General features: G+C 44.6%; 2 protein-coding genes across 5 annotated transcripts in view; both read right to left on the reverse strand.

Annotated features, from left to right (window-relative positions):
- Positions 1–22,923, reverse strand: part of LOC124012423 (zinc finger and BTB domain-containing protein 41-like) — a 78,742-nt gene that overhangs the window by 34,419 nt on the left and 21,400 nt on the right. For 2 of the 3 annotated variants that reach the window (XM_046326015.1, XM_046326014.1), the window contains exon 4: positions 20,408–20,572. In XM_046326015.1, the coding sequence (XP_046181971.1) occupies positions 20,408–20,572 (165 nt within the window). Of the gene's footprint in view, positions 1–18,533; positions 19,875–20,003; positions 20,116–20,407; positions 20,573–22,923 lie in introns of those variants that run through there. The other variant, XM_046326018.1, reaches the window with a different exon arrangement.
- Positions 10,006–13,877, reverse strand: LOC124012460 (zinc finger protein 358-like). Of its 2 annotated transcripts, none has more exons than XM_046326096.1 (3): positions 13,381–13,877; positions 13,054–13,184; positions 10,006–11,868 (listed from the first exon to the last, which is right to left on the reverse strand). In XM_046326096.1, the coding sequence occupies exons 1-3, from the start codon at positions 13,649–13,651 to the stop codon at positions 10,636–10,638; spliced, it is 1,635 nt and encodes a 544-aa protein (XP_046182052.1). In that variant the 5' UTR covers positions 13,652–13,877; the 3' UTR covers positions 10,006–10,635. The 2 variants fall into 2 exon arrangements, with proteins under 2 accessions (XP_046182052.1, XP_046182051.1); XM_046326095.1 differs by having other exon boundaries at positions 13,357–13,877.

A 22,923-nucleotide genomic window follows, 5' to 3' on the forward strand; every position in this document is an offset into this window, starting at 1 on the left:
ATTTATGTAATCAAAACGATCACAAAGGATGTTACCTGACAGATGATATCTCATAGAACAAAATGTAAAATATATCCTAAACTTGTCTTAACCTCAGACCTTATTTTCACCATTTATCCCAAAACCCCATGAGAGGCTAGGTACCTCTCATGGTGAACGCTCATCCTGATCCTGTCTGTATTCATGAGGTAGCTGAGGAAGGCTAGGCCCAGGCCTTCTATGAACCCAGTTACCATATGAGATCCTGAAAGAGAAGACAGACTTGCTGATAGACTACCACCAGGGGGGGTCTCCCACCACTCTCTGTGAAGGCTGAAGCCCAGAGTGACCTGCTCTGTTCATCATGGATACTGTGGTGTTTGTATCATAGGAACAGGAGGGTCTATCTCTATCAGCCCCAGGCCCTGCTCCATCCCTGCACTGAGACTGTGAAGAGAAGGGTCTGGGCTGCAGACTGGATCCCTGACTGGAGCCTCTGTCCTGGTGGTCATCAGAGAGACCGAGGTTGTTCAGTCCACCTGTCGACTGGTTGTGTTCTGTGTGGTGGTTGTGGTGGAGTTTCTGTCCCTCACTGTTGGGTCCTGGTTCCGATTCAGGAAGGAAGACCGACGGCTCCTGATCCAAGGGGGCGGGGTTTGTGACCTCAGAGGTCCAATCTATCCCACCAGTAACACTAGATATCAGCAGGTCCTGATGGACTGCAAACTGTAAACACAAATTGTACAGAAAAGCATAAAGGTTTATATTAGAAACTCTGCTGTACACACAGACATTACATGATATTATAAAATGTTAACCACAGTCAAGCCCATCTCTAACACTGTGATTCAAGTACCTGACAATATGGAGCCATTGGAGTTTCATAAAAAAACATGTCCATATGTATTGATTTAAGAATGAAGTATAATGTTTTGGTTCGACTGAGAGAAGGGAAACTCAGTCCCTAAGATTATGAACAACAAAAAAGAATGTTGATTTTGTATTTCATTTCAACAAAATGGTTACACTCACATAACATGAAGTACAGTACTTTTATTGCACACAATTATATGTGACAAAAATAACTTTTGTCACTATGGTAACACTTAACCTTTTCTGTAAATCTGGTACCTCGCTTTGATAAAATTTGTTTTAGAATACTTTGGATAAGGTTCAACATTACATTACACACAGCTTCACTAATTCATGTCAAGTAAACATGAATTAAGGCACTATCATCTCACTATAAAACACCAGCATCAAACAGGACAAGGTTGACTCTTCATCAGTGAAGCATTTTTACAGACACCATCACACCAACCATCACCATATCATCTACTCTGTCTCATCATACTCATTCTTTCCTCAATTCACCTCATCCAGTTCCATATACATCCAAAACCAACAGAATTAACTACAAACTAACTAGTACTACATTACATGTCACTATACTCTGTACATGGGCCTTGTGCATTTTCTGCTGGTGTATCCGGAGGTAGCTCCTCTCTGAGAACCTCTTCCCTCAGTGAGTACAAGTAAACTACCTCTGTCCTGTGTGGACCTTCGGGGGCATCGTCACCTGATGCTGAACCTCTTCCCACACTGGGGCCAGCTGTATGATTTCCCCTCTGTGTGGACCCTCTGGTGCCTCTTCAGGTTGGACAAGTGGGAGAAACTGACCTGGCACAGGTGGCAGCCAATTGATTTCTTCCCCATGTGCATCCTCCAACAGTTTGAGAAAATTGAACACGGGAAGCGCTTCTCTTTGGTGCTGCCACCTTCACTGATTCCGCCTCTACTACTGTTATTTGTCAAAGGGTTTGTGTAGCTACTTAGCGTTGAGACACTGGCATTATCTGAGGTCTGGTTTAACATTAGGAGAGTGTGAGGATGATGAAGGACAGGGAGTGTCTGTGTTGTCACAGGGTCCATGTTCCAGTGAATAGATCCTATAGAAGGCAGGCTGCACCTGTTATGGGTTAAAACCTCTTCCTGCAGATGGTTGGCGGGAGGCTAAGATGCGTCGGCCATCTTTTGTCTACTCAGCAGGTCAATGTTCTCTGGTCCATCGTCTATTGTCTCATCTGTGACCAGCAGCAGATCAGGCTTCCCATCCTCCATGTCTACTGACTGTAAGAGATACAGAGTGAGAGGATGTTGAATCAAGACATCTGATATGAGCACCCTGCTTTGGAGCATCTTCTGATTGGGCAATGAGGGACTGCTATGAATACAATGCAAACATGTTAGTTTGTTTGATACTATTCAAACATGTTAGTTGATTTGATTACTTGACACTTTAATGGTTTGATAATTCAAAGAGATGGTACCACACTTAATGCAAAATGATTCAAGACCTGGGACTGTATCAACAAAGAGTCTCTGAGTAGAAGTCCTGATTGAGGACCAGGTCTCCACCTGTCTAGATGATCAAAAAACAAATAAAGCAACACCTTATGGCATGACGCCTACCTCATGTGACCTACTTGTTGTGTGTATGTACTGAACATGTATGTGTAACTGATAGATGCACACACATACATTACATGTTAATGTTTTTAAATGTATGTAAATTGTAGTCTGTTTTTGTTATGGGCTCCTGAGTGGCGCAGTGGTCTAAGGCACTGCATCTCCGTGCTTGAGGCGTCACTACAGACATCCTGGTTCGATTCCAGGCTGTATCACAACCGGCCGTGATTGGGAGTCCCATAGTTTTGGGGCACTCCTGAGAGTTCCTCAAGTACACCAGTTGAAAACCACTGCTATGGACTACAAGGCAGGGGAACCCTAACCATATTTTCATCCCTGTTCTACGGGAGAACATGGTTCCAGGGCTCATTGTGAAACCCTCTCAGCCCTTTTTAGGTTCTGAGATGTGTTTTTCCTCCACATGGCAAAGATAACTTGGATCTGTTATGGAGAACCCTCTCCATTTAACTAGAGATCAGTCAGTATAATAATGATTTACTTTACTTTCTAGGTCTTAGAGAAGAAGGGGGATGGGACGGCGCCCTCACCAAGGCGCCAGAGCCCCAAACAGCTATCTGGTACACTCTAATCCACAAAGCTTTAGATTTTTCTCGTTTGGAATTTACTGCGATTGGTTCACGCAACCGGGCCTCTGCCTACCCATTTTACAGGAGTTAGCATACCAAATGTATGTGGACACCTGCTCGTAGAACATCTCATTCCAAAATCATGGGCATTTAATATGGAGTTGGTCCCACTTTGCTGCTATAACAGCCTCCACTCTTCTTGGAAGGCTTTCCACAACATGTTAGAACATTGCAGTGGGAACTTGCTTCCATTCAGTCACTAGAGCATTAGGGAGGTTGGGCACTGATGTTGGCCGATTAGGCCTGGCTTGCAGTCGGCGTTCCAATCCATCCCAAAGTTGTTCGATGGGGTTCAGGTTAGGGCTCTGTGCAGGCTAGTCAAGTTCTTCCACACACACTTCCACACACATCCAACAAACCGAGATTAATTTTTTGACTTTCCACTGCTCCAGAGTCTAATGGCGCCCATCTTTACACCACTCCAGCTGACGCTTGGCATTGCGCATGGTGATCTTAAGCTTGTGTGCGGCTGCTCAGCCATGGAAACATATTTAATGAAGCTCCTGACAAACAGTTACTGTGCTGACGTTGCTTCCAAAGGTCGTTTGGAACTCTGTATTGAGTGTTGCAACCGAGGACAGACATGCTACGGCCATTAGCAGTCGGCAGTCCCGTTCTGTGAGCTTGTGTGGCCTACCACTTTGCGGCTGAGCCGTTGTTTATCCTAGACATTTACACTTCACAATAAAAGCACTTCAAATTGGCCGGGCAGCTCTAGCAGGGCAGAAATTTGACGAACTGACTTGGAAAGGTGGCATCCTATGACGGTGCCACGATGAAAGCCACTGAGCTCTTCTGTAAGGCCATTCTACTGTCAATGTTTGTCTATGGAGATTGCATGGCGGTGTGCTCGATTTTATACACCTGTCAGCAACAAGTATTGCTGAAATAGACAAATCCACTAATTTGAAGAGGTGTCTACATACACTATATATGCAAAAGTATCTTCGCTCTTGACAACCCTCCTCCATGAAGCAGGGCCAAGACATACCAGTTTTTTTTATTTTTTAAGAACATATTCTTATTTTCAATGACGGCCTGGGAACAGTGGGTTAACTGCCTGTTCAGGGGCATAACGACAGATTTGAACCTTGTCAGCTCGGGGGTTTGAACTTGCAACCTTCCGTTTACTAGTCCAACGCTCTAACCACTAGGCTACGCTGCCGCCCCAGTTACTTAGCAGTCATTTCCTTTTTCCTTCGGCTATACTGCCTGACGTCTTAAGTCAGCCGCTGGCTGCTCTGTCCCGAGAAAGCCTGCTTCCCGCATCTATCCGGACTGACTTGCTGCAGCCTGGTAAAAGCAATGACCCTGTGAGGGCCCTGGGAGACCCCATCCCCATACCGGTGTCCACGCCATCTGGGGTAAGAGCTGACACACCCATGAAAATAGGGTGATGTCGTATGCTATTCCTCTTATGTTGCCTACCCTCCTTTCCCCGTATAAACGGAGCAAGGTAATAGTGCCTCCCCCTCATCTTCGAGTCCCTCGATGACCAGTGACTTTCCGGTCAGGAGCTACACCCTGCTCACGACCAGTCCTGGCAGCTATCGTCATTCAGGGTTTTTACCAAAGAGATCAAAGCAATTTTCTTACCTCACCCAGATGCTTTAACATAGCCAGTAATACATTTTTTAAAAAGGAAGTAAGGGCCCGCGACTTGGAAGAGAGTGCACACTCTCTGTTTTACAGTTGTTGAGTTTAGTGGTGTGACGAAACAGATTGTTCCTTCCTACACTGTTTCCCATGGTCTTATGTTCCCTGCAGGACTTTTCTGGATGGAGAGATGGTTTGTTAAGGTCCTCTAGTCGCTTTTATTGGCTTGCCAAGGTACGAACAGTAATAGAGTTTATCCGTGACTGTTATGTCGTTTCTAGGGGGGCACGTTGCTAACTCAGTCATCCTGGGACATGTCTATTGTGTTTAAGATACTTTGTGTTGTCCTTAAGTGAGTGTATGGACTGTGCTCTACCAGACACTGTTTGCACCTGTATAATGCCCAGGGTCTTTCAGGTTAATGTACTTAACCCCATCCTTTGGCCCAGGTCGACATTTTCTCATTGTCGACAGCTTGGAGCCTATGGCTTTCTGCCTGTCCCGTTCCCCAGAAGGGCATCCCCATCATTGTCCAGTATGCGCATTGCACATCTACTTGGATTGAACGAGAGCTCATGCTAGGGTGTTGTGATTTTCGCTCATTGGGCTGCCACCCTCGAAAGGTCTTTCTCTCTTCAATGGTATCCTGCCGGAACTATTATATTGATTTATAATGGTGAGGGAGACAGTCATTTTGTTGGTGCTTACTCCCTTAGTTTCAGAGCCTCTGAGGGTTGCTGATGTTAAGACTACCCTGGCTAGGCCTCCCGAGTGGTGCAGTGGTCTAAGGCACTGAATCACAGTGCTAGCTGTGCCACTAGAGATTCTGGGTTCAAGTCCAGGCTATGTCGCAGCCGGCCGCGACCGAGAGACCCATAGGGCGGCGCACAATTGGGAGGGTTTGGCCAGCAGGGATGTTCTTGTCCCATCGCACACTAGCAACTCCTGTGGCGGGCAGTGCACACTGACACTGTCGCCAGGTGTACAGTGTTTCCTCCGACACATTGGTGCTTCCGGGTTAAGTGGGCATTGTGTCAAGAAGCAGTGCGGCATGGTTGGGTTGTTTCGGAGGATGCACAGCTCTTGTCTTTCCCGAGTCCATACGGGAGTGGCAGCAATGAGACAAGACTAACTACCAATTGGATACCACGAAATTGGGGAGAAAAAGGGGTTAAAAAAAGCAAGCATTTGAAAGACCTTAAGGTTACTTTCATAACCCTGCTTCCCTGATAATATGAGTGAGATGTAATATCGCATTTCCCTGCTCGCAAAGGCGGAAGAGAAGCATGCTTGTGAATGACCCAAGGGTGGGAGAATGGCTCCTTATAAAGGTTAGGACCTCACCTCATTCGCCACTATACCCGTCTGTCTCCAACAGACACTTTTGATAGGTCCTTCCAAGAGTATTGGCGATCCTGACAAATCCCCATATGTGATATCGAAACAAGTATTTGAAAGAGAACCGGGGTTACAAAAGTAACCTTAAGTTATAACACTTTGTCGGTGTATGCATAATAGGGCGAGGTCAGATGTGATGTGTAATGGGAATTTTAATGTTTGTGCTTTTCTTGTAACACATTTCTGTATTCTATTAATGTGCTGTTCTATAAACCAATTTCTGTGCTCATGCAAGTGGTTGACTGAACAAATCCTCCTCTTATCAGGAGCTGCAATTTGGCAGTACGCCCAGACCTTGTTTTGAGAACAAACTAAAGATGTCTCAGCATAGAGAGGAGAAGCTTCATGAGGTATTGGTCTGTCACATGTTATGAAACGGTAATAATTAATTAATTATGCTCAAATAACTTGTCTGTGTATAGCCGTATGTAAGGCAACTGCTGGGTCTGCCCAGGGAGAGCTCCTGATTGACATGTGTACTGTGGTTCACTGAGTTGGTTGAAACCTCTCCAGCACTGACAGTAAACAATGATTCATTTGTTTGTCCCTGTGTAAGAATTTTTCCACAAAAGATGTATATTAAACCGTCTCAATGAGTCTTAGAATGAAAAGTTCAATTTTGTGTTTATTTAACATAAACAAGTTAAATACAACATATGAAAACAACACAAAACTCCATAAACTGCATAAATTTTCATTAAAAGTGTCTTGGGAAAAAATTAAGTAGTTGAGTAATGAAAAAGGCATTTGAGAACATCATAAAGCATTCACAGCACAACCACAATATGTAACAGACTGGGGACCAGCTCCCCGTCATCCAGGACCTCTGTATCAGGCGGTGTCAAAAGAAGGCCCAAAATATGAAAGATGGTGCCGTACTGTATTGTATGGTTGCCATCTTGCAAGCTCCAACTTCATTTTGCTATTTTGTGATTCTTTTGGCGTTAATCGTTACATTTTTGCACTAAATGTATTCACTATCATTTCTTACGATTGACAAGAACTTCTGAACATCAGATTGGCAGTTATTAACCTCAATTCCGGACTTCGACTCATCTGCCCAGGGTTCTTTGTGTACCTAAGACACAATCTTCGGGCTAGAGGGATGAGAGCGGGCGCCCTGGTGAGACTAAGGCGAAGGGAAAACCGGCCACCACTTCCCTCGATTCTATTGGCCAGTCACTTGATAATAAGATGGATGACCTCCGATCATGGATTTGCTACCAACGAAACTCTCGTAACTGCAATATTCTCTTTTTCTGAAACATGGCTTTCAGACAAGATATTCCCCCTACCCAACTTCTACCAACACTTGTCCTTTGCCACTCGTGGCGATAAAGTCCTAGACCACTGTTACTCAACCCACAAGCAAGCATACAAGGCCCTCCCTCGTCTCCCCGTCTGCAAATCAGATGATAGCTCTACACTCCTGCTTCCTGTTTACAAACAGAAGCTCAAACAGGAAGTACCTGAGATGCACTCTGTAGATTTTCCCGGTCAGAGGAATAAGGCAACCCCACAGAGTTACACACACTAAATAACTTTTATTTCCAGAGGACATATGAGATGGATGTGCTTTTCTGTCCCTGCAATGCAACAGTCTTGTCCACTTGAAGAGAGACGAAGAAGGCTCTGACCTGAGCAGGCAGAAGGACTGTCAGGTGTCCTGCCCCCTAGCAACCTATCGGTGGCCTGGTAGCAGAGGCCACTGGGAGTTTGGGAGAGACAGTTTATGATCCCCAAGTCTCTCTGGCACAGTCTGGGGGATGGGTTGGAGTTAGAAAACTCACAGGAAGGGAATTCTATAACAGCCACCAATAAATATGGGTAACATATTTACAGAAAGAAGGATTGACAAGTAGTGTCAACAGAGTCAGCTGGGAGCCCTCCTCGACCAGCTATATTCCGCCACCCCCATGTCGCCCTCTGTCAGTGGCAAGTAAGGAGTGCTTACTTAGCCACACAAGGAGACTATATGACTGTAGTGTCGCTTTAATGACTTGTGATTGGCCAACAAGCTACATCCGCCACTCTGCATAGGCTATTCCAGTTGAGCAGTACTATTAACTTTTTATCCACAATCTGTGCCCATCGCAGTTATAATCGACTGTGAAGCCATTAGGCCCATATATTCGTTTGGGTTCACAGTGCGGACCGAACCGAGGTGTACGAATACAATACCATTACAGCCCTACTGGATTGTAATCGCTGCCGTTTTACGGGCTCCTGACCAATTCAGCTATTTTGTGTTTTTCTTTTAGCTGATCTTACCTTTTTTAGTACATAATGTTTCCGCCATTATTTCCTATGATCTAAAATAGTTTTCTGGGCATCAGAACAGCGATCACTAACCTTGATTTTGATGAAGATTTCTACTTCAATGAGTCGGCGGCGCGGGACATATTGCTTACACCTGACCTGGCCATAATCCCAGAGACTTAGAGGAGAAAGAGGCGGCGGCGTAAACCAGGCTGACTTGCGGGCACCCTGATGTGCGTCGCCGAGTGAATAAACCGCATCCGCTCTCCGTTCTACTGGCGGACATACAATCACTGGAGTACAAACTGGACGAGCTCTGTTCGAGTCTATCATATCAACGAGACCTGAATAACTGTAATATCCTATGTTTCTCTGTGTCCTGGCTGAACAAGGACATGGATAATATACATCTGGCTGGATTTTCTATGTATCGGCAGGACAGAGCAGCAGCTTCGGGTAAACTTAGGGGGGAGGTGTGTCTTTGTTAACAACAGCTGGTGCGCAATCTCTAACATTAAAGAAATCTCAAGATGCTGCTAGCCTGAGCTAGAATACCTCATGATAAGCTGTAGAACATACTATTTACTAAGAGAATTTCCATCTATATTTTTCATAGCTGTCTATTTAACAGCACAAACCGATGCAAACTGTATAGGGCCATAAGCAAACAAGAAAATGCTCATCCAGAACCGGCGCTCCTAGTGGCCAGTGATTTTAATGAAGTGAAACTGATATCCGTTTTACCTAATGCAACTAGAGGCGAAAAAAAACCTCTAGATCAGCTTTACACCACACACAGAAACACAAACCTCACCCTCCATTTGGAAAATCTGACCATTACTCTCTATCCTCCTGATTCCTGCACACAAGCAAAAACTCAAAACGGGAAGTACAAGTGCAAGTGGTACTGGAAATGGTACGATGAAGGTAATGCTAACCTACAGGACTGTTTGAAGAGTTTACCACATTGATCACCAGCTTCATAAATAAGTACATTTACAATGTCGTCCCCACAGTGACCGTACGTGCAGATCCCAACCAGGAGGGTAGGCAACAACACATCCGCCACACTGATCTCAACACGGGGGCCCCTCAGGGGTGCGTGCTCAGTCCCCTCCTTTACTCTCTGTTCACCCACAACTTCTCCAACACCCTCATTAAGTTTGCTGACAACACGATGGTGGTACACCTGATCACCGATGACAAGGAGGCAGCCTATAGGGAGGAGGTCATAGACCTTGCAATGTCGTACTAGGACAACAACTTCTCCCTCAATGTCGGCAAGACAAAGGAGCTGATCGTGGACTACAGGAAACGGATTGCCGAGCAAGCCCCGATTCACATCGACTGGGCTGTAGTGTAGCAGGTCGAGAGCTTCAAGTTTCTCGGTGTCCAAATCACTAAGGATCTATCATGGTCCAAACACACCAACACAGTTGTGAAGAGGGCACGACAATGCCTCTTCACCCTCAGGAGGATGAAAAGATTTGGCATGGACCCCTCAGATCCTCAAAGTTCTACAGCTGCACCATTGAGAGCATCTTGACTGGCTTCCTCACTGCTTGGTATGGCATTGGGTATTATGTTTTTAGAAATGTTTACAAATTATAGAAAAATTAAAAGTTTAAATGTCTTGAGTCAATAAGTATTCAACCATTTTGTTATGGCTAAATAAGTTCAGGACAAAAGAATGTGCTTAACAAGTCACATAATACGGACACTGTGTGCAATAATAGCGTTTAACATGATTTTTAAATGACTACCCCATCTCTGTGCCCCACACATAATTATCTGTAAGGCCTAGTACCTAACTATATGTACATAGCTACTTCCATTACCTCGTACCCCTGCACATCGACTCGGTGCTGCTACTCCCTGTAGCCATGTTATTTTTACTCGTTATTGTTAATTTGTCAATTTTTTTACTTTATAAAAATGCATCTTTAACTCTGCATTGTTGGATAAGGATCCGTAAGTATTTCATTGTTAGTCTACACCTGTTGTTTATGAATCATGTAACAAATACAATTTAATTGGACTTTTTAGGCTTAAATATGCCTTATATCACAATGTCTTGATGCAATATTCTACCCAGGAATATTCAACACAGATTCTGTTACTGACGTTATTCCAAACGCATCTGTCGATCTTTTCTGCAGACAACAATGAAAACTAATCTTGGTCTTAATGCAGGGATTGATCTAAACGTCAGAAGCTATCGAGTGGAATGGTTACTTTCTATGCTCAAAAGTGGAATGTTTTTTCTGCTGGTGTATCCTGAGGTAGCTCAGTGCGTACAAGCAAACAGCTTTTCTCCCGTGTGGACCTTCAGGTGCATCTTGAGCTGGTCCTGTCGGGAGAACCTCTTCTCACAGTGGGGACAGCTATAGGGTTTCTCCCCTGTGTGGACCCTCTGGTGCCTCTTCAGGTGGCCAGCCTGGGCGAAGCGCATATTACACTGGGTACAGCTGAAGGGTTTCACCCCTGTGTGGACCCTCTGGTGCCTCTTCAGGTCACCAGCCTGGACGAAGCGCATATTACACTGGGTACAGCTGAAGCGTTTCTCCCCTGTGTGGATCCTCTGGTGGATCTTCACTTTCTGGGGGCAGCTGAAGCCTTTGTTACAGAACATGCAGAGGAACCGTTTCTCTTTAACATTGCCTGATGTGGCTGCCCCTCCCTGAGCCTGGGCTGTAGCCCTGTCATTTGAGTTCAATACCTGATCAAAAAGGCAGTTGTGTGAATCGGAAGGCCCCATCGATGTGGACACGAGGTCACGATCTCTGAGCGCGAGTAAAGGGGAGTGGGTTGTGACATTTGGATTAGTTTCTAAACATTCCCTGTAATCTAAGAAATCTCTTCCCTGTGAGTGTCCGTCTCCTAGGTGACTATCTGCATTCCATGTGGGAGGAACGTCGCCCTCCACTTTCACAATCACTTCATCTACAACCAGACCCTCTCCTTTCTTATCTAGGCACCCTTCAGAGTGTACACGACTACTGTACCGGTTCCGGTCCCCTCTAGACAGATCAGTCTGTGTCTCTAAACCCAAGGGCATGTTGTCAGGGTCCATCTCTGTAGCGGAAAAACAAGACGGATCACTGCCAGTCTCTAATGCGTCACCTGAGTCCCGATGGGAATGAACCATCCTCGGATTTGGGTTACCGTAAAGTAAATACTCTGAACTGGGAGCCGGAGGACAGCCCAGTGGCCTCAGCCCCAGTCTCTCTGGGTCTGATCTGTGGTCAGATCCTGTGTGTAAGAGCCTTTGTGTTACAGTTAAAGTCTCTGTGTCGGTCTCGGACTTGACGACGGCGTTCAGCGTTCCATTGACCTCCGTGATGATGCGTCGGGTCCTGGGCTGCACCGCGGTCACGTGGTCCTCCGTGGTGACAAGGGGTGCAACTATAGCCGCTTCTCCAGTCTGGATGTCTCTGCTGTGTTGTGGATCCTCCCCTTCAGTCCTCTCCTGCTTGACCAGAGACGATCCTCCAGAACCTGCCGCCACAACATCTGCTGACTGACACAAGAAGAGAGGAGGTTATTACAGGTACATGAGTTGAATTGGATAACAACATCACAGGGAAATCGCACAAGCTCCGTTATGGCCAATAAATGATGTACCACAGAGATAGATAGGACTCTAGTGCCCAAAACTCCTGTTTTAGCATGGGCAAAGCTATTGAGGACGTACATCGATGCCGATTATGGCCGATTACATTGCAATCCACGAGGAAACTGCGTGGCAGGCTGACCACCTGTTACGAGAGTGCAGCATCAAAAGGACCTGGTGGCTGCAAGGAGCCAAAGTAAGTTGCTAGCTAGCTTTTGTTTTCGAAATGATAGTTTCCGGATTTGACCATATAAATGACCTAAGGCTCGTATTGCTGTGTGTTTATTATATTATAATTCATTCTGATTTAATATTTGATAGAGCAGTCAGACTGAGTGGTGGTAGGCTGCAGCAGGCTCATACGCATTCATTCAAACAGCACTTTCCTGCGTTTGCCAGCAGCTCTCAGCAATGCTTGATGCACAGCGCTGCTTATGATTTCAAGCCTATCAACTCCTGAGATTAGCCTGGCAATACTATAGTGCCTATAAGAACATCCAATAGTCAAAAGGTATAATATAAATATTAATGGTATAGAGAGAAATAGTCCTATAATTCCTATAATAACTACAACCTAAAACTTCTTAACTGGGAATATTGAAGATTCACGTTAAAAGGAACCACCAGCTTTCAAATGTTCTCATCATAGGAGTAAGGAACTTAAACGTTAGCTTTTTTACATGGCACATATTGCACTTACTTTCTTCTCCAACACTGTGTTTTTGCATTATTTAAACCAAACTGGCTCTAACCAGAATAGAAAGAGGAGTGGGAGGCCCCGATAAGCAACTGAGCAAGAGGACAAGTACATTAGTGTCTAGTTTGAGAAACAGACGCCTCTCACAAGTCCTCAACTGGCAGCTTCATTAAATAGCACCCGCAGAACACCAGTCTCAACGTCAACAGTGGAGAGGCGACTAAAGGATGCTGGCATTTCTAAAAACATGTTTTCACTTTGTCATTATAAGGTATTGTGTGTAGATGGGTGAGAGAAAAAAGCAATTGAATCCATTTTGAATTAAGGGTATAACACAACAAACGGTGTAATAAGTCAAGGGGTATGAATCCTTTCTGACACACTATTACACTGACCTCTATCGTGATGATGTGCTGGGTTGAGGTTCCTCTCGCCTCATCAAAGGTGATTGGTTGGTCATCTCTCCATGTATTGTGTCCCGCTGGCTTCCCAAAGCTCCTGTAGCGTCCAGTGAGATGTCCTTCACCTGAGAGAGTGATTGAGGGGTGCTTAGGTTAGCCAACGTCAATGCTCAACTGTATATTGGACACTACTGACAATGTCTAGAATTGTCAAGGATGTTAGGTAACACTTTTAGTAACTTCTTGCAAGATCGCTAAGTAATCAGAGGAATTATTGAATACTATCCAAACACATACAGGGAGGGACCGGGCAAAATGTACCTCTTGCCATTCCTCTATATCGGTCGAGGGTCTTGACACTTCTGGGACGACTGGTGAGGACGCGCTCTCGCATTGTCCTCTCTGCGCGCTCCCGTGACACCTTCAGTTCCAATAGCTGAAGTTTCCTCTTCAATGCACCGTTTTCTTTCTGGCTTTGACTTATTTCTAAACGAAACACTGCATAGTCGTCGTCTACGAGTTTACAGATCTCTGCCACGGCTGCATTCGCTAGCACCTCCACAATGGAGGCTATTTGAGTGTGAAAAATCATAACGTTACGGTTACAATTAGCCAACGTTAGCAGCGTTACCTAGATAACATATATCAACCCCAAGTCCTGTCTCCAACGAAAATTAAATACTACCTGAGGTAAAGATGCTATGCTGTACGGTTCGATTGGTCATATTTTGAGGTCCAGGGTGTTAATAAACGTCTAAATGACGATGCTAACTTGGAAATTGTTTGTTGTCGCTGTTCACTTCCGCTTACACTGAATAGAGAGGATCGTATTGGCATAAATCATAGGTCAAAGGGTGTGGTGAACTACAATAAAAAATTATGCGTGCTGTTCTTTGAACTACGGTACTGCTTATTACGTTACACATAAATTCAACTACGGTCAATATCTTTTAAGCTCATGTTTAGAAATAATACTGTGTTAGTAAGAGTACAAAATAATATTACTTTATTCAGCTCAGTAAGGTAAATATTAAACTGTCCTTGATATAGCTTAGGTTTACTGTCTATATAAAAACAGGTAGTTACACAATCCTGTTTCAAATGACAATTTAACAAAGGGTTAACGAGGGGTATGTGGTTAATTACCCTCACCCCAAGACACATGATAACTATACTATGTCAGATAAAGAAGGGTTCCCTTTGTACATCTCAGCCACTTGTGGACACTCCTAGGTCTGATTAGGTAACTCATTAAGGAGAAGCTCTTGTAACATAAATTGCACTTGATTTGCCTTTCCTTGGTGTGAACGATCTGGTGCCTCTTCACATAAGTCGCCTCCGTGAAGCGCTTATCCGCGTCTGTCCTAACGCACGGCTTCCCACGTTGTGACCCAATGACACCAGAGGAGGTAGAAGCAGGAGCCACCACCCTCAGGTGGTTAGTCTTTGAGCTCCCTCCTTGACCTCTAGCCATTGTTTGGGTATCGTTAGGATTGTGTGCTGTGGTATAGGCTAGGTACCTCTTGTGGTGAATGCCCATCCGAACACGATCTCTATTAATGGGGTAAAAATAAGGTAACCGAGGAAGGCTAGACCTAGGTCCAACTCTAGGCTTCTTATGAACTCAGTTACTAGGCATTAAATGAGATCCTGAAGGAGAAGATACTTCTTGAAAGACTACCACTAGGGGGGTCTCCCACCACTCTCTGTGAAGGCTAAAGCCCAGGGTGACCTGCTCTGTTCATCATGGATACTGTGGTGTTTGTATCATAGGAACAGGAGGGTCTATCTCTATCAGCCCCAGGCCCTGCTTCATCTCTGCACTGAGACTGTGAAGAGAAGGGTCTGGGCTGCAGACTGGATCCCTGACTGGAGTCTCTGTCTCTCTGATGACCAACCGGACTGAGGTTGTTCAGTCCACCTGTCCACTGGTTGTGTTCTGTGTGGTGGTGGGGTCTCTGTCCCTCGTGATTCGGTCCTGTTTCCGACTCGGGAAGGAAGAGTAATGGCTCCTGATCAGGGGCCAGGGTATGCGACCTTCAGAGGTCCAGTCAATCCCACCAGCAACACTGGATATCAGCAGGTCTTCATGGACTGCAGACTGCAAACAAAGATTGTACAGAAAAGCATAACGGTTTATAAGAATCTTTTCACCAAGACAAGTAAATGTATTGACTAGATTATTAGTCACATGCACAGGTGTAATTGATGGATATAATAGCAGGGTACTGTGAAATTCTCCAACAGTGCAGGTCAATGGGGGGGGGGGGGCTGTAGTGTGTCCATGGGTGGGCAGTGGGTAGGAAATCCAGGGTGTGTGTGGGGGGGTAGCTGCCTAGTGGTGACTATTCAGCAGCCTGATGGTCTGGGTGAAGAAGCTATCAGCCAGTCTGACAGTTTTTGCCATACTGCCCACGTCTGAGTGATGGAAGCGTGGCGAACAGGGCATGGCTTGGGTGGCTGAGGTCCTTGATGATCTTCTTGGCCTTCCTGCAACACTTGGTGTTGTAGGTATTCTGGAGGACAGGCAATGTGAACCCAATGTTGTGCTCAGCTGAGCGTACCACCTTCTGTAGAGCCTTGCAGTCAGCGGTGGTGGAGTTGCCGTACCAGGCTGTGATGCAGCCCGACATTATGCTCTCACTGGTGCTCCTGTAGAACACTTCAAGGGCCCTCTGGGACAGACAGAATTTCTTCAGCCGCCTGAGGTTAAAGAGTCGCTGTCTTGCTTTCTTTACCAGTGTCTGTGTGGTTTGACCATTTCAGCTTCTCGGAGATGTGCACGCCGAGGAACTTAACATTTTTGACCGTCTCCACGGCAGTCCCATTGATAATGGGGGTGTGTCCAGTCTGGCTCCTCCTGAAGTCCACAATGAGCTCCTTTGTTTTGCTGATGTTGAGGGAGAGGTTGATACCTGGCATCACACCATCAGAGTGCCTACCTCTATTGTAGGCCATCTCATCATTGTTGGTAATCAGGCCTACTACTGTCGTGTCGTCAACGAACTTGATGATGCAGTTGGAACTGTGCCATGCAGTAGTGGGTATAGAGGTAGTACAGGAGGGGGCTGAGACGCACCCGTGTGGGGCCCCCGTGTTAATTATCAGTGTGATGGATGTGCTGTCTACCCTCACCACCTGGGGGCGGCCTGTAAAAGTATTCACCCCCTTAGCATTTTTCCTATTTTGTTGCCTTACAACCTGGAATTAAAAATGTTCTTTTGGGGGGGGGGGTTGTATCATTTGATTTACACAACATGCCTACCACTTTGAAGATACAAAATCTTTTTTTATTGTGAAACAAACAAGAAATAAGACGAAAAAAACGGAAAACTTGAGTGTGCACAACTATTCACCCCAGAAATTATAGCTGCAAGTCTCTTGGGGTATGGCACATCTAGCCACCGGGATCTTTGTCCCTTCTTCGAGGAAAAGCTGCTCCAGCTCCTTCAAGTTGGATGGGTTCTGCTGGTGTACAGAAATCTTTAAGTCATAGCACAGATTCTCAATTGGATTGAGATCTGGGCTTTAACTAGGCCATTCCAAGACATTAAATGTTTCCCCTTAAACCACTCGAGTGTTGCTTTAGCAGTATGCTTAGGGTCATTGTACTGCTGGAAGATGAACCTCTGTCCCAGTCTCAAATCTCTGGAAGACTGAAACAGATTTCCCTTCAGAATTTCCCTGTATTCCTTCAATTCTGACCAGTGTCCCAGTCCCTGCCGATGGGAAAAACATCCCCACAGTGAAGCATGTTGGTGGCAGCACCATGCTTTGGGGATGTTGTTCTCGGGGTGATGAGAGCTGTTGGGTTTGCACCAGACATCACGTTTTCCTTTGGTTTGCCAAAAAGCTACATTTTAGTCTCATCTGACCAGAGTACATTCGTCCATATGTTTGGGGAGTCTCCCACATGCCTTTTGGCGAACACCAAATGTGTTTGCTTATTTTTTTCTTTAAGCAATGCCTTTTTTTATGGCCACTCTTCTGTTAAGTCCAGTTCTGTTGAGTGTATGGCTTAAAGTGGTCCTATGGACAGATACTCCAATATCCGCTGTGGAGCTATGCAGCGCCTTCGGGGTTAGCTTTGGTCTCTTTGTTGCCTCTCTGATTAATGCCTCCTTGCCTGGTCTGTGAGTTTTGGTGGGTGGCCCTCTCTTGGCAGGTTTGTTGTGGTGACATATTCTTTCCACTTTTTAATAATGGATTTGTGGGATGTTCAAAGTTTCTGATTTGTATTTATTTATAACCCAACCCTGATCTGTACTTCTCCAAAACTTTGTCCCTGACCTGTTTGGAGAGCTCCTTGGTCTTCATGGTGCCCCTTGCTTAGTGGTGTTGCAGACTCTGGGGCCTTTCAGAACAGGTGTGTATATATATATATACTGAGATCATGTGACACTTAGATTGCACACGGGTATTCTTTATTTAACTAATTATGTGACTTCTGAATGTAATTGGTTGCACCAGATCTTGTTTAGGGGCTTCATAGCAAAGGGGATGAATACATATACACTCACCACTTTTCCGTATTTAAAAAATAGCTATTTTTTTTAACAAGGTATTTTTTGTTCATTTCACTTCACCAATTTGGACTATTGTGTATGTCCATTACATGAAATAAAAATAAATTTCAATTACAGGTTGTAATGCAACAAAATAGGAAAAACGCCAACGGGGATGAATACTTTTGCAAGACACTGTAAGTTGTGCCAAGAGACCACTTCTTTTTCGACAAGATATGTTTTCAAAAATGTCATGTTTAAATAAATTCAGATTATTTCCAGGGACACACGTCCTGAAATATATTGAACAAAAATATAAATGCAACATGCAGCAATTTCATAAAGTTACAGTTCATATAAGGAAATCAGTCAATTGAAAAATTCATTAGGCCCTAATCTATGGATTTCACATAACAGGAAATACAGATGTTTCGTCACGGATACCTTCACGGTATCTCTTTGTATTCAAATTGCCATCAATAAAATGCAATTGTGTTGTTGTCCGTAGCTTATGCCTGCTCATACCATAACCCCACCGCCACCATGGGGCACTCTGTTCACAACATTGACGTTAGAAACCGCTTGCCCACAGGACGCTGTACACGTGGTCTGCGGTTGCGAGGCCGGTTGGACACTGCCAAATTCACAAAAACAACAGAGGCAGCTTACGGTAGAGAAATTAACATTCAATGGCAACAGCTCTGGTAGACATTCCTGCAGTCAGCATGCCAATTACACGCTCCCTAAAAAAATTGAGACATCTGTGGCATTGTGTTGTGTGACAAAACTGCACATTTCAGAGTGGCCTTTTATCGCCCCCAGCACAAGTTGCACATGTGTATTTTTATTTATTTTTACCCCCTTTATCTCTCAATTTCAATTACGATCTTGTCTCATCGCTGCAACTCCCCAACGGGCTCGGGAGAGGAGATAGTCGAGTCATGCGTCCCCTGAAACATGTTTTATTTCAACTCATGAAACATGGGAACAACACTTTTACATGTTGCATTTATATTTTTCTTCAGTGTATATGTAGAAATGTGTTAGAAAGAATACTATATTTGCCTTGACAGAGTGATGCTGAATGTAAAACATGGTTAAACTTACTCTACCCCCTCCCTACTTGAAAAAACGATCTATGACAAGTAGAATAACTCCTCACTGTTATCAAGATATCTTTTCTGTACATCTGGTACCCTCGCTTTGATAAAATACATTTTAGAATACTCTGTAAAAGGTTCATCTTCACTACTCTGCCTCATCACTCATTATTTCCTCAGTTCACTTCATCCAGTTCCCTAATACATCCAAAATCATCAGAATTAAATACAAACAAACTAGTACTACATTACATGTCACTATACTCTATACATGGGTGGTGTGCATTTTCTGCTGGTGTATCCTGAGGTAGCTTCTCTCTGAGAACCTCTTACAGCAGTGCCTACGGCCTCTCTCCCATGTGGACCTTCAGGTGATTCTTCAGATGGTGTCGGTGGGAGAATCTCTTCTCACACTGGGGGCAGCTGTACGGTTTCTCCCCTGTGTGGACTCTCTGGTGTCTCTTCAGGTTGGACGAGTCAGAGAAACTGGCCCTGCACAGGTGGCAGCCAAACGGTTTTGTGTGCATCCTCTGGTGGATCTCCACCTGTTTTGGGAAACTGAAGGCTATCCCACAGAATGGACACGGAAAGCGCTTCTCTTTGCCACTGGATCTACTGACACCGTTACCACTACTGTCATTTGTCAATGGTCTTGTGTAGCCATTTAGTGTTGAGGCACTGGCATTGTCTGAGGTCTGGTTTAACATTAGGGGAGTGTGAGGAGGACGAAGGCCAGGGAGTGTTTGTGTTGTCGCAGAGTCCATGTTCCAGTTGATGGATCCTATAGAAGGCAGGCTGAAGGCAGCAACTGTTAGGGGGTTAAGCTGAGGCACCATCAGTCTCTCTGAATCACAACTATAGGAGCAGGACGGAGCATCGCTAGCCGAGTCTGTGTCTGTTCTGTCCTGCCGCATACCAATACCTCCCCGTCCCCACTGACAAAATCTACGCCTCGTCCTGGTCTCAGCCAGTCTGTTGTCATGGAGACTAAGTTTGGTTGTTGTTTTGTGTTCGACTGTCTGTTTCTGGTTGTGGTTAACAGTGTTGTTCCCCAGCCCAGAGTTGAGGACGCTGTACCATCCACTGGATTCCACTATGTCACCTCTGGTCCTGCCCTGCTCATTGATGTTGTCCCCTGAGCTCTTGGCTGCACTGGTCTGGGAATCCAAGATGGCCGCCCAGTCTCCACTTTTAGCGTCCACCCAACCACCTGTGTGTTTTTGTATATAAACATAAGTTGTATTGATTTAATTTTATAAATGAAGAAAAATATAAAATAATAGCCAGGTGCATCACTATTCCCATTGAAGATCTATTACTGCATGTATTTCTCTCTTACCTTGCTCCCCCATCTTTAGTCCACTCAGCAGGTCAATGCTCTCTGGTTCATCTTCTATGGTCTCCTCTTTGACCAGCAGCAGATCAGGCTTCCCATCCTCCATGTCTACTGACTGTAAGAGATACAGGGTGAGAGGATGTTGGATCAAGAAATCTGATATGAGGACCATGCTATGGAGCATCTTCTGATTGGGCAATGAGGGATTGATATGAGTACTATGCAAACGTGTTAATTTATTTGATTACTTGACACTCTTTAATGGTTTGATAATTCAAAGGCATGGTCCCACATTTAAGAATAATTAATGAAGACCTGGGCCCGTATCCACAAAGAGTCTCAGAGTAGGAATGCTGATACAGGAACCCCTGACCTCATACCATCAGACAGTAGTTCAGTGGGCTCACCTCAGTGAGACTGTGTGTGGTCCTGTGCTGCTCAGCTGGTTCCTCTGTGGGTTCAGGAGGCGGTGTAGTCTGGTTGCCCTCCATGACCATGGTCCCCTCAGGGTTCCCCAGACCCTCCTCACACCCCTCGTCCTTCACCAGCAGCATCTCTGGACCCTCCTCCTCCTGGAAGAGACAGGTGATACAGATTACACAGACATACACTCCCTCAGGTACGTACGTACACACAGATAATGGAAACACTTTCAACATGGAGTGTTTACCCATCCCCACTACATTTGAGTCCTACACTGTAGTTACAGAATGACTTCATTGTTTTGAAACCCATCATGGTGGACATAAATGTGGGTTAAAATAAGTCAGCTATGATAAGCCAAAAGTCAGACAAACCTGACTAAACTATTCTGATGTGTGTAGTAGGTGTTTGTTAGTGTGTAGGTACATTTAGTAAGTGTATATTGGTTATTTTTTTATTTCACCTTTATTTAACCAGGTAGGCAAGTTAAGAACAAGTTCTCATTTACAATTGCGACCTGGCCAAGATAAAGCAAAACAGTTCGACAGATACAACGACACAGAGTTACACATGGAGTCAAACAAACATACAGTCAATAATACAGTATAAACAAGTCTATATACGATGTGAGCAAATGAGGTGAGAAGGGAGGTAAAGGCAAAAAAGGCCATGGTGGCAAAGTAAATACAATATAGCAAGTAAAACACTGGAATGGTAGTTTTGCAATGGAAGAATGTTCAAAGTAGAAATAAAAATAATGGGGTGCAAAGGAGCAAAATAAATAAAATACAGTTGGGAAAGAGGTAGTTGTTTGGGCTAAATTATAGGTGGGCTATGTACAGGTGCAGTAATCTGTGAGCTGCTCTGACAGTTGGTGCTTAAAGCTAGTGAGGGAGATACAGTGCCTTGCGAAAGTATTCGGCCCCCTTGAACTTTGCGAACTTTTGCCACATTTCAGGCTTCAAACATAAAGATATAAAACTGTATTTTTTTGTGAAGAATCAACAACAAGTGGGACACAATCATGAAGAGGAACGACATTTATTGGATTTTTCAAACTTTTTTAACAAATCAAAAACTGAAAAATTGGGCGTGCAAAATTATTCAGCCCCTTTACTTTCAGTGCAGCAAACTCTCTCCAGAAGTTCAGTGAGGATCTCTGAATGATCCAATGTTGACCTAAATGACTAATGATGATAAATACAATCCACCTGTGTGTAATCAAGTCTCCGTATAAATGCACCTGCACTGTGATAGTCTCAGAGGTCCGTTAAAAGCGCAGAGAGCATCATGAAGACCAAGGAACACACCAGGCAGGTCCGAGATACTGTTGTGAAGAAGTTTAAAGCCGGATTTGGATACAAAAAGATTTCCCAAGCTTTAAACATCCCAAGGAGCACTGTGCAAGCGATAATATTGAAATGGAAGGAGTATCAGACCACTGCAAATCTACCAAGACCTGGCCGTCCCTCTAAACTTTCAGCTCATACAAGGAGAAGACTGATCAGAGATGCAGCCAAGAGGCCCATGATCACTCTGGATGAACTGCAGAGATCTACAGCTGAGGTGGGAGACTCTGTCCATAGGACAACAATCAGTAATATATTGCACAAATCTGGCCTTTATGGAAGAGTGGCAAGAAGAAAGCCATTTCTTAAAGATATCCATAAAAAGTGTTGTTTAAAGTTTGCCACAAGCCACCTGGGAGACACACCAAACATGTGGAAGAAGGTGCTCTGGTCAGATGAAACCAAAATCGAACTTTTTGGCAATAATGCAAAACGTTATGTTTGGTGTAAAAGCAACACAGCTCATCACCCTGAACCAACCATCCCCACTGTCAAACATGGTGGTGGCAGCATCATGGTTTGGGCCTGCTTTTCTTCAGCAGGGACAGGGAAGATGGTTAAAATTGATGGGAAGATGGATGGAGCCAAATACAGGACCATTCTGGAAGAAAACCTGATGGAGTCTGCAAAAGACCTGAGACTGGGACGGAGATTTGTCTTCCAACAAGACAATGATCCAAAACATAAAGCAAAATCTACAATTGAATGGTTCAAAAATAAACATATTCAGGTGTTAGAATGGCCAAGTCAAATTCCAGACCTGAATCCAATCGAGAATCTGTGGAAAGAACTGAAAACTGCTGTTCACAAATGTTCTCCATCCAACCTCCACTGAGCTCAAGCTGTTTTGCAAGGAGGAATGGGAAAAAATTTCAGTCTCTCGATGTGCAAAACTGATAGACATAACCCAAGCGACTTACAGCTGTAATCGCAGCAAAAGGTGGCGCTACAAAGTATTAACTTAAGGGGGCTGAATAATTTTGCACGCCCAATTTTTCAGTTTTTGATTTTTTCCAATAAATGTCGTTCCACTTCATGATTGTGTCCCACTTGTTGTTGATTCTTCACAAAAAAATACAGTTTTATATCTTTATGTTTGAAGCCTGAAATGTGGCAAAAGGTCGCAAAGTTCAAGGGGGCCGAATACTTTC

The sequence above is a fragment of the Oncorhynchus gorbuscha genome, linkage group LG24 (assembly GCF_021184085.1).
Source record: "Oncorhynchus gorbuscha isolate QuinsamMale2020 ecotype Even-year linkage group LG24, OgorEven_v1.0, whole genome shotgun sequence".
Lineage (NCBI taxonomy): Eukaryota > Metazoa > Chordata > Actinopteri > Salmoniformes > Salmonidae > Oncorhynchus > Oncorhynchus gorbuscha.

Bases quoted from the DNA above. Each gene is read 5' to 3' on its own strand.
- LOC124012460 (XM_046326095.1), bottom strand. From the start codon at position 13,651: ATGATTTTTCACACTCAAATAGCCTCCATTGTGGAGGTGCTAGCGAAT. The intron at 13,185-13,356 runs GTATGTGTTTGG...TCACTCTCTCAG, and splicing joins ATTTTGCCCGGTCCCTCCCT to GTGAAGGACATCTCACTGGA. The intron at 11,869-13,053 runs GTCAGTGTAATA...TTCTTGTGTCAG, and splicing joins AGCACATCATCACGATAGAG to TCAGCAGATGTTGTGGCGGC.